At 41.2% G+C, this 16,941-nt stretch overlaps 3 protein-coding genes across 4 annotated transcripts; 1 reads left to right on the top strand and 2 right to left on the bottom strand.

Annotated features, from left to right (window-relative positions):
* Window positions 1-129: 129 nt before the first annotated feature.
* Window positions 130-7,701, bottom strand: poll (polymerase (DNA directed), lambda). Its single transcript, XM_084370939.1, has 9 exons — window positions 7,540-7,701; window positions 5,996-6,139; window positions 4,772-5,069; window positions 4,483-4,600; window positions 4,061-4,399; window positions 3,714-3,887; window positions 2,197-2,325; window positions 1,444-1,612; window positions 130-1,347 (listed from the first exon to the last, which is right to left on the bottom strand). Exons 1-9 carry the CDS (start codon window positions 7,592-7,594, stop codon window positions 986-988), a joined length of 1,788 nt encoding a protein of 595 aa, XP_084227065.1. The 5' UTR covers window positions 7,595-7,701; the 3' UTR covers window positions 130-985.
* A 78-nt stretch (window positions 7,702-7,779) lies between these two features.
* On the top strand, window positions 7,780-10,921 carry dpcd (deleted in primary ciliary dyskinesia homolog (mouse)). Its single transcript, XM_084371137.1, has 6 exons — window positions 7,780-7,894; window positions 8,501-8,581; window positions 8,668-8,792; window positions 8,911-9,044; window positions 9,210-9,312; window positions 9,818-10,921. Exons 1-6 carry the CDS (start codon window positions 7,831-7,833, stop codon window positions 9,920-9,922), a joined length of 612 nt encoding a protein of 203 aa, XP_084227263.1. The 5' UTR covers window positions 7,780-7,830; the 3' UTR covers window positions 9,923-10,921.
* Window positions 10,922-12,014: 1,093 nt separating this feature from the next.
* fgf8b (fibroblast growth factor 8b) lies at window positions 12,015-16,326 on the bottom strand. 2 transcript variants are annotated; one of them, XM_084371148.1, is made up of 5 exons: window positions 15,732-16,326; window positions 15,601-15,637; window positions 14,805-14,985; window positions 13,156-13,262; window positions 12,015-12,874 (listed from the first exon to the last, which is right to left on the bottom strand). In XM_084371148.1, the coding sequence occupies exons 1-5, from the start codon at window positions 15,788-15,790 to the stop codon at window positions 12,578-12,580; spliced, it is 681 nt and encodes a 226-aa protein (XP_084227274.1). In that variant the 5' UTR covers window positions 15,791-16,326; the 3' UTR covers window positions 12,015-12,577. The 2 variants fall into 2 exon arrangements, with proteins under 2 accessions (XP_084227274.1, XP_084227275.1); XM_084371149.1 differs by having other exon boundaries at window positions 15,744-16,326.
* Window positions 16,327-16,941: the final 615 nt, after the last annotated feature.

Here is a 16,941-nt window from a genome sequence, read left to right as displayed (position 1 = left end):
GTACCAAAGGCCAGTCAAGCTTACACCCAGTGTGTACAGGCCTGCACATACTGCAGCTGTAAGGGCCTTCTCATTTTAGACCGAAGCTTGTTCTGAAAAATGAAGGAAGACACAGGAAGAGAGCCGCTATCACCCTTTACTGGTTTTATTATCATTAGTCATCTTTCATAAAATATAGTGTCAAGCATTTCCCATAGTAACACGTCTTTAAAGGGTTAGTTCACTCACAAGTTGGGATTTATCTGTTGAAGTTTTGAGATATTTGCCATTAAAACCTTTGATGCCAGCCCTGCATAATGGAAGCTTATGGAGTATGTGCATGAGGATGTACTAGCGAGCACATGAGCGACATTATACACATTCCTGCTGCCAGTTTCACCCTTTTTATCACACATTTATCACTTCAAAGGATTCAAGGCAGGGAAGAGTACTACTAGCTAGTAAAGATGTGCGTTAAAAATGTATGATTTTAAATATTTTTTTAAAAATTGGCTTTGCAAATATTTTACGAGGAAGGAGATGCATTTAACACATTTGACTGGCCTTAAGGATCCTCACAATGTGCCATGGCGACTAAAAGTGAATGTAAACATAACATACATTTTGTTTACAAGAGAACCCCACAGGGCACCTTGTATCTATTAACAATGCTGTCTCTAAAAATAATATTGTTTAAAGGCTGTGGAGCTACAATAAAATTCAATTCATTGTATTGTTCTGGCAGCAGAGGTTTCAGAGGTGGACGCCGAAACATCTCGGCACATATATCACTGAACATGCAGCTAAGGTTAAAAATAAGATTTGAGTGAACTCAACCCTTTAAATTGTACATTAAAAATGAGCATTCAAGTCAAACAGGGGCTCTTGCATGATCTGTGGAGCAGTAAAACATCCTTAAAATCTGTTGTTTGAGCATAATTGCAATTCATCATTCATCATCAGCATTTTCTATAAAACCAGAAAATGCATCGTGTCGGGCCGTTCATCACCAGTCCCTTTCATGAGGCTTCCTGTATGGTATGCCTAAAACACGAAAAACATCCTTCTCTGTCGGTGTGGGAAGTGGAGTGCCGCCATACACCTTCAAGCTACCCTGCCGCACCACTTTTTCATTCAGCGAATGCTCCGACAAGCTCATGTTTCTTGTCTTTGCCAGGGCTCTCAGTGAGCGGTTGAAGTGTGCCGACCCGGTGAAATACATGAGCGCGCAGGCGAACTCGTTGTAGGGCACCACTATGATGTCCAGCCTGCGATGGCGCTGGCCGGGTCCTGGCAAACGGCACACACCCATGTATTTCTTCTGCTCTCCATTCTCCTCGTGGCTCACAAGGTCGTCTGTCAAAAACCCTGAGAAATGAAAAGTTTTTTAAAAGTTTCTCTCAAGAAAAACAAACCGTGCGACATGAGAAAACCCTCAACACCCCCAAAAAAGATGGAGCTTACCACTACCATGGAGGCTCTGTAACACTTTGCTGAAAGTGCCCTTGTGGGACTTGCCATCAGGATGAGAGATAAGTACATCAACATCTCCACATGTGGCCTTTCCCCGGCGGTAGGAGCCACATGCCATCGCCACCAGGTGTGGGTCTATGGCCTGGACAGCATCCTTCACCTGCACAAAATAGAAGCTATCATCTATCCTAAAGTGATGCTTTGTAAAAAATCTGGCAAACAAGTAAGCTTTTACCTGATTCCAGCCAAATACTGGGAGGTAAGCTCGCTAAAGCATCACATATTATTCTGACAAGCCTGAGGGAGTACACATGCTTTACTCATCTATCTCATGTGCACTTTCTACCTGGCAGCTTTGGAGGAAAAAAGAAAATCTAAGTAATACAATATGAAAACAACTAGCGTTGTGCTCAACGCTCTGGAGTGAACAGGTATCTGGCTAACTTAAGATGCAGCAACTTTCAAGAGTAAGTTTTCCCCTTTGGGATGCTCCACTTTGTGAGCACACAGTCTGGTTTTCACATTATCAGGCAGTAAAGAACGCTGACACAAACTTTTTCCTGCTTTAAGCCCTCAGATTCCAAATTTCTGTCGGTTAGAGAAGCAAACTTTTTCAAAGATTTCTCACCTCTATGTAAACTTGTCTACACCTACAGAAGTGGTGAAGGGTGCAAACATATTTCAGTCGTCGTCACAGAATGATACATGTAGATAATACAGACAGGACAAATGAAGGTGCGTTACCACTGTCTCTATGGCTGCTGCTTCTTCTCGAGGCATTCGGTCTAGAAAGTCATCGTAGTGCTTCAGTCCTATTTTCTGAGTGTTGGTGAGGTGGGCTTTTGTGCGGATGTCCTCCAATGTGCGAAATCCCTACAAGACAAATAACATTTTTAGAACCATGTTCAAAGGATAGAGAATAAAAGTTTCCTTCTTGCCTTAGTTATTAACTTAAAGTGGAAACAGACAACTTTATTCCTCCTAGCATTTGCAGCTGCTATTATTGTTAGCGCTGCTGTGACAAAGACTAGAGATTGCTTTGCGTTTTCCTCAAAGTAGCAATAGTTTATTAATTCATTTAATCTACAATAGAGATGTGAAAGCAGATAGAAATGGTCCCTGTCTGCCTTCACTTTCCCTGGAGAATTCATGCCAGGTGGCAAACAAAATACCATAGTTAAAGTGAGGTTATGGGAAACCAATCTAAACGCAGATGTTGTCATTATTGTGCAATCAACATTTACTTTCTAATGATACGTTTGAGCAGAAAACTTGTTTATTGCCATTTTGAATAGGATTAAATGTCATTTCCAACCCCCTACTTACTCTTCCTTAAGGACTGTGATGAGGGTCGCACACTTTAAAAAGCCTCCGATGAAAGAGCTCCTAATTAATTAGGATCCATGGCCTGACAGACACTATGTATTTCTTAATGTATAATGTAAACAAACATTCTAGATAATGAACTGTTCAATTTGTTTTTTAAATAGTTATGACAAGATCAGTACTGCGTGGGAAAATAACTTGTCAGTGCTCTATGACAAATCATATAATGGTGACAGTGTTTCTTAGTGACCTCAAACATACAGACAAATGAAAGGAAAACAATATCAAACAATGGCTCTGTTATTCTGTGGGGGATCCTTTGCTGTCATGGTTTGGGTCGACTCAATACAAAGTTGTTCTGAATGATAACTTTTATCCTATGATTAAACATTTCTATCCTGATGGGAGTGATCTCATCCGACATGACTGTGAACTGTGTGTTTGGCTGCAATTTCATATATATATGATAAGATAATATCGGCACTCAGTTGGCCTAGCTCTCTTAGCAGTCAGACTATTTAGTTTCAATCTGAACTTTATTATGGACTTATCTCTTTCACTACAAGTGGATATCTTGTCACTGTGTTGAAAATTGTACTGAATATAATACCCTTGTCCCAAAAGAGAAAGTGCAAAGCTGAAGTCCTTCAACTGCAAACTGTCACATTGAGTTCATTAGTCAGACTATGGATCAGCTTCTTCCTCAGGCCTTGAGACTCCTCAATTCATCCTCCACATGCCACTCTTTAAAATAGTTTATTTTGTTTTTGTTGTTCCTAGGATGTAGCATAAAAGGACCAAATTCAGTTTTGTTTTGCAACCCTGGTGTTGTTAAATGATAAATAAATGAACCTTGAACAGTAAATTCAAGAACCAGAACACCTCTAATATTTTGACGCAGTGTGTGTGTGTGTGTGTGTGTGTGTGTACTTTACCTGTTGGTACCACAGCTGCGCAGTCTTAGTTCCTGCACCCCAGATGTTAGTAAAAAGCTCTAGTACAGGCACAGCCTCCCCAATGTGATCTAGCTTCCGCAAGTGACCGCTCTCCATGATCTCATCAATTTTGTCGGCCATGCGTTTCCCAATTCCTGGGATCTGACAGGCCTCCTAAAACAAATTAAAGGAAAGGTTATCATAAAATAGCAATATACGCAAAATAATCCCTGTATTGTAAACTTAACATGTCATTGAACAAAAACTACTTCTTACAGTGTATCCAACAACTACATGTTACTGACCTTACCAACAAAATAATGTAGAAAACATCTGCGTTCATTTACCTGATACGATGTAATAGGCTTGTGGTAACTCTTCAGTGCGTTGACAGCCTTGGAGTAGCCCAGCGCCCTCCACTTGTCCCCCTGGTGTGTGTAGGCCTTGGCCAGCACTTCTAGTTTGTCTGTGATGTGCTTGTTGAAGTTATTAGTTTTGGACTGAGAGGACTGGGCACAGACCCACTTCCCTGAGACCACCTTCTGAGCAGCAGAGTCCGGACTGGGGTCGAGGCTGGGGCCAGGAGACTCCTCTTTGGGGTGCTGGCCGGTGATGAGAGCTTCCAGGTCGTTCTGAGAGACCCCGTCTTCCTCTCCTTGTACTTCTTCTTTGGTGTCTGGCACGGTCTGAGAGTGAAGGGTAATGTAAAACTGTAATAACAAGCCAACAGACACATTCTTGTTGTTTTTGTGTGTTCTTGGACACCTACCGCGTCTATGGCCTCCTTTTGCTTGGTTTGATCAGACACTGGCTCTAAAATAGTTTCTGCAGCAGGCTTGACATCCGGCAACTCTTCTTTAATAGTTTCATGCACTGTTTCAGATTCCCTGAGTGGAGAGAACATTTTTGTAAACACTCAAATTTTAAGTGAAGAGCAGATGCATTTCCACCATGGCTTGTGCAAGTATTTGTATATATGTTAAAGTGGAAACACCATGAGATACAAATACAGATAACAACAGCTTTATTAACATATATAACAGTTTTAGCTCATTAACCTCTGGGGTAAAAGCAGACTGTAGCTGGCAACATCCAACAGCTGTTTCTCGCTGATGCACAGGCTCAGCCAAGTGCATTTCACCAGTTGGACTCCAGAGGGCATACAAGCCACTTTGAGTAAGCGCAGAGCCCTGTCCATGTCCATGTTGTCATCTACAACAACATGAGTGACACTGGGACAGAGTGAACTCTCCGTCTTTCCTCCATTCTGCTGAACTTGTCTTTGAAATATCTGGGATCTGGCGTTTCCTATTCCAGCAGGCAGGATGTACACTGTGGTGCCACTGAAAGTGTTTCCTAGGACAGAAGAGAGAAATGCGTTACCATTATAAATTTTCCAGACTCTATTTCGGTGTTGTCAGTATTTCATTTTCTCTTAATTTATCTCTCTTGTACGGAAGCCCTAAAGGGCCATGCATTCATACATTTTATTTCCTCCATTTTCCCGGGATAACGAGTTAATTTCATTTGTTTTCTCGAGATCTCGAGTTATTATCTCGAAATAACAACTGCTGTTTTCCTGAGATAACGGGATAATTTTCTCTAGATCTCGAGATAACGAAACTTTGTTTTCCCGAGATAACGATATAATTAATTTGAGATCTTGAGAAAACAAAACGATAGTGTAGTATATTAAATCATTGCAGGAAACATCATTCAGTGTAGCAATGTCAGAGAAGCAGGAGCATATCGATCACCGCATCACATATCTTTTCAATCAAGGCCTGACACAGGCTGAAATAGCATTATGCCTTGCTATTACAGATAATATACACATTAGTGTGCGTAATCTAAAAAGACGGTTAGCAAGGCTTCAGCTATATCGGCGGTGCAATCTAAGTGAGCCTGATGAATTTTTTTTGCTACACTGAATGATGTTTCCTGCAATGATTTAATATACTACACTATCGTTTTGTTTTCTCAAGATCTCAAATTAATTATATCGTTATCTCGAGAAAACAAAGTTTCGTTATCTCGAGATCTAAAGTTATCCCGTTATCTCGGGAAACAGCAGTTGTTATTTCGAGATAATAACTCAAGATCTCGAGATGAAATTAACTTGTTATCACAGGAAAATGGAGGAAATAAAATGTATAAATGCATGGCCCTTTAGGGCTTCCGTACTCTTGACCAGCATGGTGTATTATTTTCTTGCTCTATCTTCATGTTTTTTTCAGTCACTATCTCTCACACAGAGGCATGCACACAAAAACAGTACCAACCTGTGATGTCACATTCATCAGGTTTCTTTTTTACTGGGGGTGCATCCTTTCCAGGTAACACTTTGACACGTTTAACTTTGGGAAAGGCTTTCAGAATCCCGTGACGAGGCTCCATCTGGTTCCTTGAAGGGGGACGCCTTTGGCCTGTGACATGAAGCAGAATTGTGAAGTTAAAGGGTAAAACACAACCACAAATCTGGAACTCAAGCTACTACACCACCAACATAGCAATACTAACAGAGTTGGGTGAGTATGTGGTGGGTTTACACTAGAAAATAGACTGAATTGTTTTAAACTCTTGAAAAAAATATCTAGGGGGCTGCCATTTGTTTGGTTTTAATATTGTAAAGTCTGCCATTGTTTTAGTTACAATTTGACTGGGTGAAAAAAATACACTGTAAAAATACTCCATTGAAGGCCCTGCAAAGGTTTGTAAGTATTATCATCTTTAGTATCAAAAGTTAAGACACACATTGTGCGGACAGGGTGCCCCCTGCTACTGCCATATTTACCAGCCGTGACAGCGTCAGCTCGTAACGTTTTCACCTTGTGAGTCTGTGTGTGTGACACCTTTTGTAGCTGGAAATACCACAGAAGTGATCTTGAGTATGTTGCTAGGCGTTCATATGCCTGACTTGTCTGTCTGCGGACAGATTTTGGCTGATAGCATCAAAACCATGGAAGATACAGTCCGGAAACTTTACAGGTGTGTAGCTGAGATCAAAATGACGGCCAAATTCAAAGATGGATGCAGTCTGACCCATAAGTATTAAGTACTTATGTTATAAGTAGTAATGACCCATGAGTCATGGGTCTGAATCCGGTGTGACCCCATCTCAAGATGGTCTCTAGTTATGAACATTATAATACTGGTTTATTATTACTAATGTATTCATGTGTATGTTGCATTTAACTGTTGTATTTGGTCAAGGTGGAGCTAATTTGAACTACTCTAACTACTGGATGTTTCATTAGATTTGATAGCATTATCACTAAGGCTGAAAGTAGAGTATTAATCTATAAAGTAACTAGTAACTGTAGCTGTCACATAACTGCCATAAAGATTCAATCCTTCCCTTTGAAGTCTAATGGAACTGTCAGTTTAAAGTAGCATTGAATGCGAGTACTCAGGTAAAGTAACAGGTACTTTACTTTGCACTGCACTTTGATTGAGGTCTGTTATTTCGAATAACTTACATTTAGTACAAAACAGCCAAACACATTTCTCGTACAGTTGCTCTGCATTGTCAACATTAGTGATTACTTCATAGGATGAGTAAATATATTGTTTGGACACAAATAGCACAAAGTGGGAGCAGTCTCGGCTTGTACCCGTAAAACAGAGAAATCAACCTTTGATTTCACAATATTGTGTTAGCTAACTACCTTTAGCTTATGCTAACGTTAGAAACACCGAGCCGTCGGTCTTTCAATTATCATTTTCACTCAACATTTAAAGTACACTTAAATTCATTCCGAAATATCCAAACACAATCGGACATTGAAAGCAGAAAACTCTTTAAATGTAATGTTTTGGCTCTTACCCCTGCTCAGATGGAACCATTCGTACTGAAACCAGAAGAACGGACAGCATTCCATTCAAATGTTTCACTTCCGGGTCAATTATTCAGCTCAGGGTTGTTGTTATTTTATTTTTATTATATCTAAATCATACCCTAATATATACATATAGTGCGGTGTTTTATAGAGCTTTTACGATGAAAAATTTGAATTACTTCAATAAATATTTGTTGTATTTAGTTTGTGTATTCACCTCGGTTGCTGTGGATACCGTTGAGTCCGGAAGTGGCCGAGTGAGCAACATCTTTAGAAACATGGCTGTGCAGAGCTGGATTGATACCCTAAAATCATCTAAGAAAACAGCTTTAATACACGATGGTGAGTAACTAACCAAGGAGGAGAAAATATTTTCAAATGTAAAGATTTGCCCGTGTCAGCTCGCCGGATTCAGTGTCGCTTTGCCAAACGTTGGTTATTTTCATTATGTTAAATCAGACTGTTAGCTAGCTAGCTAGCTTTCCAGCTAATATTACTGTTAACTGAGCAGCAAGCAGGTGGCACAACCGGTGCAGCATATTACACGCGTTGGTTTAACGTTGTTTAATAAGTAGACAGTAAAATACATTAAGTAAAAGAGGTAATCAACAACCCGTCGCCAATGTAGCACAATTTCCAATGTGTCCAATATCAGAGGTACAATCTTTACAGAAGCATCTCAGCTAATTAGCAAATCTGTTAGCATCTCTGCTTACCTCACAGTGATCTGTGAAACAATACACTTTATCCATCCATTGTGTTTTCTATTTATAGATCTACATATATACATATATACATCTGTTTAAGTTGAACACAAATTAATTAAACACCGTAGTTTCTGGAGTGAAATAAATGTTTAGTATATTGCTTACTATCCTCAGAGTGATCACATGTAATGCTGTTTTTTTTTAGTTTGTATGAAAAATCTTAATAAATGTCCACTTCCAGGAAAAAGGAAGATCCACTACCTCTTCACAGATGGAAAAGAAATGGCAGAAGAGTATGACTTGAAAACAGATGAGCTCATTGGTAAGCAACAGGTGGTGAACTGCACACAGCAGCATTCTGAATTTCACTGACGATTATGTATCTTATAAAACCTCTGTACTTTACAGTCCGAAAGTGGCGACATAAAAGCACACTTGGAGCTCACGGCACATGGCAGGTGGAGGTTGGGGAGCCACTTGCAGGCCCTGTCACTTCTTCGGATTCGGAGGTGATCAAGGAGAACTGCTCCAACGTGGGTATTCCTCGATGTTATCTATGACTTTGACTTGAACCACCTCATTTCTTTGCTTTAGTTCACTTTGATTCCTTCATTTCTTTAAAATGCATTTGAATGATTTCTGTTTCCACAGCCTGTGTTCATGCGTAAGGACACAAAGACCAGCTTTCAGTGGAGAATACGCAACCTTCCCTACCCCAAAGATGTCTTCAGTGTTTCAGTGGAGCCATCTGAGCGATGCATCATCATAAAAACCTCAAACAAAAAGTAAAATTGCATGAGAGCACTGTTTTGTTTTGTTTTTCATTCCCTCTGTTTTGTTCAGTTGTTGCATGTAATCCTCATGTCCACCCTATAGATGGCACTGTTTACAATACATTAGTCTATACAGTGGCGTGAAAGACCTATGACATCCTCTCCATGTCTTCTCAGGTATTATAAGAAGTTCAGTGTTGTTGATTTAGATCGCAGTCAGCTCCCATTGGACGGCTCCGCCCTCAGCTTCACTCACGCCAACAACACTTTAATTGTCAGCGTAAGTCCTACACATCTATGTTAACTAAATGAATCGGTACCATTGATGTTATATTACCTAACACTTTAAATATACAGCTGTATGCATCAGAGGTTGATTCTTAGATATGTGTTCATCATCTCAGCGGAATAATTACAAGCATATCTGAAAAACACTTCTTTTTTGTCTTTCTTTCTTTTTACAAATCCAAAGAAAATATCCCAGGAATTTGCCTCAAACAATGTTTGTGTCCATAAAAGTTTAATTTTGTTAATTAATGCGAATCACAAGGATGAGATGAGGATGTTTTTTTCCTTTAGATTTTGTAGTCTTTTGTAGTTTTTCCTCTGTGCACCTGTCACTCCTGAGTTTCTTGACATCACATTTTGTATGCCTACAATAATTCCTCTTGTCGTGATATTTGTCATCTATTTTACACTCTTTCAACATGATTATACTGAAGGATTTGCAGGAAGAAATTTGAGGAGAATTTTGAAAAAATGGCTTTTTCTTCTCTCCTGTCCAGTACAAGAAACCCACGGAGATCTTAACCCTGGAACAGGAGCTACTGAAGGAGCTGAAGAAACTGAAGGGGACCGGGGACGGGGACGTCGACTGCAAAACTCAGTGAATTCTGACTGTGGGAGCGAGAGAATCATTCTGCGTTGCATTTCAAGCAGAGCCTCAGTGCGTCTTTTCCAGTCACATCTGAGCTTTCTTGCATTTTTCTTCAGTGGATCCCTTCAGTGAGAAGACCTTTGCACAGTGCCTTGTTAATGGTTTAATCCTTCTACTTGTGTTTACTAATTGGGCTCCAGTTATTAGAGTTGCTATTGCTGTAATTTGTCCCGACATTTATATTTGATACAGACATATTCAGTCAAATATATTGTTTTGCAGTCTCATAACCAGATTTATTTACTTACTACGTTTACTCAAACGATTTCTTTCACGGAAAAATTATTTAACAATTCACATAAAGATCTTTGTTGGAAAAATTTCAACTTGTATCACAACAGTGTCTATTTATGCAAACCTACTAGGGAGCCGTTTTGATGGGGGTCACATAACCTACCACCCTTCCTTTCATTGATGTCCTTGTAAAACACTCAAAACACACAATGCCTCATCCCTGTTCGTTCCGGGGTCACTGTTACGAGCACATCCCATTTGTGTTAACTGAATACCCTCATGTTCCTTGCATGTAGTGGGCCACCCTGAAAGCCATTACTGAAACTCTGGTCAGCGAGCAGGCTAGTGTTACTGTTTCCCTTTGCAACAGAGGGTCGCTCTGAGCCTGTGGTCTCCAGACAGAACTCCATTGACGCGAGTAAGAAATAGGTGCAAACGTTGGAGGGATTTATTCCAAATGGATTTGATATTATTGTTTAACTAAGACGGTATTTCATGCTTTTGGATTTTCGAAGTCAGTGTACTGTATATGTGATATCTACAGAAGAAAAAGAATTGTATAGCTCCATGCTTCCAGATGGGATATTTGTTTTATTTTTCACCAAGTTCAATTAAATAAAAACACTGTCCAACCAGAAATACTTAGACAGTGGATAAAAAAAGAACAGTGCTGTTTAAAAGAGACAATGACATTTAAATATAGATCGTTTCAACCTTATGATTCCTTGCATTTTTTAACCACTTGTCCAAACCCAGAGAGCAAGTGCAAAAAGCTGAGACAAAACCACAGGTCTCTCTCACTATTGTGCTTTGTCTTCTTCCAGATGGAAAGAATAGGAATACAAGAAAACTTTTTGAACCCAGCCGGCCGGGTTGTTTTGCAAATTCCTGCGAGGGACTTGATGGGGTTTTTTTTTTTTTTTAAAGAAAGGCTTTTGACAAAAATGCATTCATACATACTTGATTAGGTGGTGTCTAGTTTTTGAAGAAGTCTTAATGCGACTTAAATGTATAATGTAAGAAGTTCAAGACAACAAGCATCCATTCTGAGGTCTTAATTTTCCTTATTTATTTTAATGCTTTACAGTCTTCAGAGCTCAAGCTGCTGTCAAAACAAATTCCTGCTGCAGCAAACACCAACTAACAAATTGGACATCCAGCTCATGCACTGTGAGAGCAGCCGAGTCCCCTCTGTTCAGGGTCTTCTTCCTCCCCTGTCGTTTGGCCTCTGATGGTCATGCTCAACTGCCTCTGGGAAGAGGGTTTCTTTTCTGCCTCCCTTTCATTCCCGAATGCCTCTTCCCAGCCATTCCCCCTCTTTCAGCCGATGCCACATTTTGCCACACAGGCCCTGATGCTTTTTCTGCAACCCCTCTCCCTCCCAGCCCCTTACCCCTCCCTGTGTGACTGGCTTCTTTTTGATAACTGACCCCTCCTCGTGTTATTATTCGAACCCACTATTGTATAACATGCCCTTTTATATGAGGTTTCACAAAGGGCCCATTTGATCAGAGGGTTACGGTGTGCGATCGTGAGAAATGCAACTACATGGTGGTAACCTTTGTTTGGACCAAAATGGTGGGCTGACCTCATCGCTTTTAATGCATAGCTCGGGCCATTCAGGCCCAAGTCTCACTTGCTGAGCACATTGAATTCAGTAGCCTGTCACAGATATTGCCCCTCAGTTATCTGGGTCTCCAGCTTGACGAAGAAGAAAAAAAAAAAAACAACAGTTTTTGGGGGCAACCAACAATGTGTGCTGGCTTTCAATCCCAAAACAACCACACAAGAGAAAAGCCAAGCAGCCTGTGAACGGATTCTTTAGTGGTTTTAATATACACTCTACAATAAATATTTCCATCATTTGACGTCATTTACATTTTTACAGTAAAAATATATTCATATATGTAGAAAAAAACAGGTTAAAAATCCTCCGTAATGGCCTCCTAAAGGCAAGATAGCATGTCAACTGAGACTCAAATGCTGTAACAAGAAAATCCACAGATAGCTGCCGTGTCTAGCTTCATTGTACTCACTTCTCTTTTAAACATTCTTTGTTGCTGAGCTGATTAACTTCTAACCAAAGGTTTTCACTCATGACAATACTGTTGAACTCTTCTGCGCTTTAATTCCCCCTGATTTAATAAGTAAAAATCTGTCCTAAAGTCTGTCTGAATTGGAAATAACTAGCAGATTAGATAGTCAATGTTTACATACAATCCAGTACAAAGAATTACATAAGTCCACAAAATGAGGCAAAAAGTGTATGGGCACTTGACTGTAAAAGTTAATTTCTCTGGGAGCACTTCATTTCTTTTGTAGTGGTTCTCCTGTGGCTGGTCCGTCCACAGTTCTCCCTCAGTGGTTTCAGTCCTCAGCGGCCCCCTGAGCGCTGGTGATGGGAATGTTTAGTCCGCTTGCTCACAGGGTGCACGGGGACGGCGAGAGGAAGGACATCAAACGGTCTCCTCTCGCTCAGCAAGTGCCCCCTGGGTAGGCGCTTCATGAAGTGGGCCTCCCTCTGGTGCTGCTTGGTCTTGGAGGCCTTCCTCGGACGGCCCTTGCGTGTGAAAGCCATGTACCAGCCCTCGTACTTGGCGTTCTGGAGTGCAGTGTAGTTGTTTTCCAGAACAATCTCAGTGAAGATGCAGTCTTTGCCTCGTCCTTTCCGCTGGGGAAAGAAAAAAAAGGAGGGAGAAGCTGAGGTATTTTGGACAATTTCCAGGAAGTGGAAAGAGGATCGTCTTTATTTTCCAGACAATCAAATACCCTTTGAAACCTTAAGAGGTCTGCTCAGACAAATCTGAAAATCAAATTTGTTCTGGCTTCGAATGTGTCTCAACAATGTGTCGCCATAAGCTGCAAATCTGTAAAAACATTTCCAAGAGACAAACAAACTTCAAGATGTTGCTTTGGTCATATGCAGCCACAAAACTATGAATTCCAGATTACCTTGCCGATCAGCTTCCCCCTCTTGTTCATACATATGTAGTATCCTGTCTTCACCCCTTTAATACGGATACGACTTCCAAAAGAGTCTGTCTCCACCTCCAGTTTAGCTGCACAGACAAAACAGAGCACAGATAATGAGATGACAGGGTGCAGGCATGCAGATTATGATGTTAGTGAATGAGACAAATGCCCTCAGCATGTCTTTCCTCAGAATGTATTAGTGGACGCTGTAATAAATTTGAACTAGATCATGAAACGGCATTAAATTGTTTTGAAACGACCAGTGAACCAGAACCATGGAGGTAACATATAGATCCCCTCTTAACCCTTTTATGATCCAGTAGCCGCCTTTAACAATGGCATGCAAGCCTTCCAAAAGAGCACCAAATGATAGTGATTTTGCACGGCGTGATTGTCGTCGAATGTCTGTAAACGCTGTGCTGTGATGCAGTTCAGACTGGGGATAAAGGAGAGTGAGAATACTGCGGTCAGGGACACAGCCACAAGCACAGAGCAGCGGTCAGATTTGGGCCGGTTACAAGAGTGACACCCACTTAGGACGCGTAGCCAATGTGTGCATGACTGACTCTCCCTCTGTGCGAGTGTGTGTGTGTGTGTGTGTAGGCCGAGAAATGTAAAAGACAAAAGAGCACACAGGAGAGGCAAGGAGAGGAAAAGGTATAAAGTGAAGATGCTGACTTCACCGCGCCTTATAAATTGAGTCATACATTGAGTTGTAATGCAATGAAAATTCCTCATAAAATGGGCCTCCAGAAAGGCAGGCAGCAGGCACTGAGGAGTGGATGGACGGTGGTGGCTGTGGTGGAAAGATGGCTAGACACACCAAAATCCTTTGGTGACAGGAATTCTGCTCCCTTTAAGTTAAAGACAGTTTTTCCCTGCTCGAAGCAAAGTCTCTCTCTGCAGTCCATCATAACAGGTGTCAAGGACTTTCTAGACAACCAGCGCATGAGAGGAATAAATCATCCTCATAAGGCCATAAAAGACGGCCATATTGATGCCACTAACGATGTTTACAATTGCTGCTACTGTTTCTCCTGGCTCGAGCGTTTTCCTTCAGCCTGCCAAAAACGACACCATTTACACTGCTTTTCAACACCACCCCATGCGCCATTGAATTCAAACAATTCCCGCGAACATGTTTCCTATTTTATTGTTTTCATGAGGTCTGAACGCATTGAAATGTAAGAGACGACGGCCTTTAGCTGTCATCGCTTTTGATTCATCTGGTCTTAAAAGGCTTCAAGTAAAGTTTCTTCATCATTTCAGAGACGATAAAAAAAGTGCTCTCTCTGAACGGATTAGCACATGTGGGTCTGTCTTTAGCTATTTATTTTATGACTATCTTGAAGTGTGTAACTCACCGAGCCACTTCGGGGGAGTTTTAGCTAGGCTATTAGCAGAATGTTTAAAAGGGTACAAATTAGATGACGTGTTCTCGCGATATTTTGCATATTTCTCTCATAAATGGACTTAACTGCGCATGTCCGCCGGTCACTGTCACGGTAAGCGGTTACATGAACTCTGAATTATGTTTATAATAATTATAAATTGCGTTATAAGCTCTTTAATTCACTGCTAACTCTAATTCCTCTCTGCCAGTCCCGTCCTCCGTGTTTTTCACTCACCGTGCACCGCTCCGTCGTCCCCGTTGGCGTTGACCCTCTTGTTGGCCAGGACCTGGACGTGTTTCCCGCTGGTTCGGCTGTACAGCTGGTAGGTTCGTGTCAACCTGCGGCTCATCCGGTCCGACAGCCGGCTCTGCTCGGTGACATGGTGCTTGAAATTAGGAGGAGACTGCACAGTGTTCTGTCGGACAATAGGAAACACATGTCGTGAAAAATATGAAATTACTTTTTAATGTCGCAGATTTTTTTTTATTTTTTATTTTTTTTACTTAGCAACTCTGGAAAGCTTGAAAAATGTTAACTGTGAGGAGGCTGAAGCTTGCCAGTCAAACAGCCAAGGCCCGGGCCCACAGTTCATTATGTCATTCATCACGTTTAAATAGCTCATCCTGCCTTTTCTTCGCTCATTTATTTCTACATGTACAGTATCTTTTTGGAGATGCTTTCATGGACCCTCGGGGATGACATTTCCCTCTAGTTTGTTTTTACCACCGATGATCTTTCACCCCTTCTTGACTTCTTTTTTTCTCATTTCAGCCGTTCTCCATCCACATGTGTTTTAACCATCACTTTTTAGGCCGGAGCTTACCTCTTTTCAAGATGTTTGAATTGTTGCCAATTGCCATAGCGCTCATAATAAAATGTTTTCATTGTTATTGCAGCCTATTGCAGATGTACAGACGCTGAACTATACGCCGCCGAGCACGGCGCCTGCATACCTGTTAACTTTAACTCACTTAATTACAGAACTTTACGCAACATTAATGCTTTTTATTGAAGTGAAAATGTGGGTTACCTGTGCGTAAAAGCAAAGCGCCGTGAACTGGATTAACCTGCGGGGGGGAAGAAAATATAAATTAAAACGTCCAACCTGTTGCTCGAACTCAACGAGCTCCAGATATATAATGTTGACACCTCTTTACTTACAGATAACCTAACCTCGATGTTCTCAGCCTCATCTTGTAATAGTTCAAATATTGCTTCATGAATACTCCACTGGTTCGGTGCTGGAAGCTCTCGGAAATAAAGTTCCTCCTGATGGGGATTTCAGCTCGGTTTTATCCTCGTCTTGTTGCACACAGAAGGCGATAGCCGTGAGAATTAAGAGATCCAAAAGTGTCAGTCTCATGCGGGTAGAGGATCCACTTTACTGCAAGAAGTCCGGAAGTTTGAATGCGCCGCGGTGCAAATCCAAACTGAAAGTCGGGAGAAAGTGTTGCTGTCACCGAGCGACCTCCATCAAATCCTCCTCGTGTCAATCACTCTCTCAAGTGAAGAAGGTCTTGATTGAGGTTTCGAGTCGCATTAAATCCCGTGACGGATTGTTTTTAGTTTTACGCACGGATCTTTACGCACCAGCGCTCAGATGCGCCCTGTGAATTTCCTGAAAATGAGAGATCGAATTAAAAAAAAAAAAAAAAAAAAAGTCTGAATGAATCCCACGAGCAGCAGCGCGGCTTCACTTGTCTTGTGCGCAGTCACAGCACTGATGCCACAGCCGTCCCTCTGTTAGATGCACAGATAGTAAAACTCCAACGTCAACCATCCTCCCACACGTGTATTTCTTGTGGTCGCCTCCAGTCCGCATACAGCATCTGTCTCCCTCTACATTTAAATACTTTAACTTGCGGGAAAGTCAATATCCTCGACGAGAGCAGGCGGAGCGTTCAAGCTGGAGCCAATTTGAAACTGAATACTTATTAAAACACTTTGCCTGCACCTCTTTGCTTACAGGTCCTCAAACGCAGCATTCATTAACAAGTTTGAGTGCGTGTAATTAAACTGCCTAAGAGATGAAGGACTGAAAATATGAAGTTTATCATGAAGAGACGAGCTTATTTGTGCCTTAACATGCACGTTAGACCCACACACAAAATATCTGATAACAGCACGTCTTTTATGTTCAATGTTTTTAACTAAGCATTTGTTCACATGTCAGGATATTTCTGTGTCTTCATCCCTGTAAAGTCACAGTGGTTTTCTATAAGCACAAATGTCCACATGGAAAAATTCCCTGGCATGTACTTAAGAAAATCTACAGTTACATTAACTTATTCCCTGGCTGCAGGTTAGAGGTTGTTTGGTGGTCCCTCCGGACAGACCTTGATGTACTTTTTCATCCTACATATGTAAGTAA

The sequence above is a fragment of the Pagrus pagrus genome, assembly GCF_965226575.1.
Source record: "Pagrus pagrus genome assembly, chromosome: 2".
Taxonomy (NCBI): Eukaryota; Metazoa; Chordata; class Actinopteri; order Spariformes; family Sparidae; genus Pagrus; species Pagrus pagrus.
This window is presented reverse-complemented; position numbering and strand designations above follow the sequence as displayed.

What these genes read in the sequence shown, in the direction of transcription:
- dpcd (XM_084371137.1), top strand. Translation starts at nt 7,831, where the DNA reads ATGGCTGTGCAGAGCTGGATTGATACCCTAAAATCATCTAAGAAAACA. An exon ending in AACAGCTTTAATACACGATG is followed by an intron (nt 7,895 to 8,500) that starts GTGAGTAACTAA and finishes GTCCACTTCCAG; the next exon opens with GAAAAAGGAAGATCCACTAC. An exon ending in ACAACACTTTAATTGTCAGC is followed by an intron (nt 9,313 to 9,817) that starts GTAAGTCCTACA and finishes TCTCCTGTCCAG; the next exon opens with TACAAGAAACCCACGGAGAT.
- poll (XM_084370939.1), bottom strand. Translation starts at nt 7,594, where the DNA reads ATGGAATGCTGTCCGTTCTTCTGGTTTCAGTACGAATGGTTCCATCTG. An exon ending in ATGGTTCCATCTGAGCAGGG is followed by an intron (nt 6,140 to 7,539) that starts GTAAGAGCCAAA and finishes TTCATGTCACAG; the next exon opens with GCCAAAGGCGTCCCCCTTCA. An exon ending in CAGCAGCCATAGAGACAGTG is followed by an intron (nt 1,613 to 2,196) that starts GTAACGCACCTT and finishes TATTTTGTGCAG; the next exon opens with GTGAAGGATGCTGTCCAGGC.
- fgf8b (XM_084371148.1), bottom strand. Translation starts at nt 15,790, where the DNA reads ATGAAGCAATATTTGAACTATTACAAGATGAGGCTGAGAACATCGAGG. An exon ending in ACATCGAGGTTAGGTTATCT is followed by an intron (nt 15,638 to 15,731) that starts GTAAGTAAAGAG and finishes TCCCCCCCGCAG; the next exon opens with GTTAATCCAGTTCACGGCGC. An exon ending in GGACGACGGAGCGGTGCACG is followed by an intron (nt 13,263 to 14,804) that starts GTGAGTGAAAAA and finishes TTGTCTGTGCAG; the next exon opens with CTAAACTGGAGGTGGAGACA.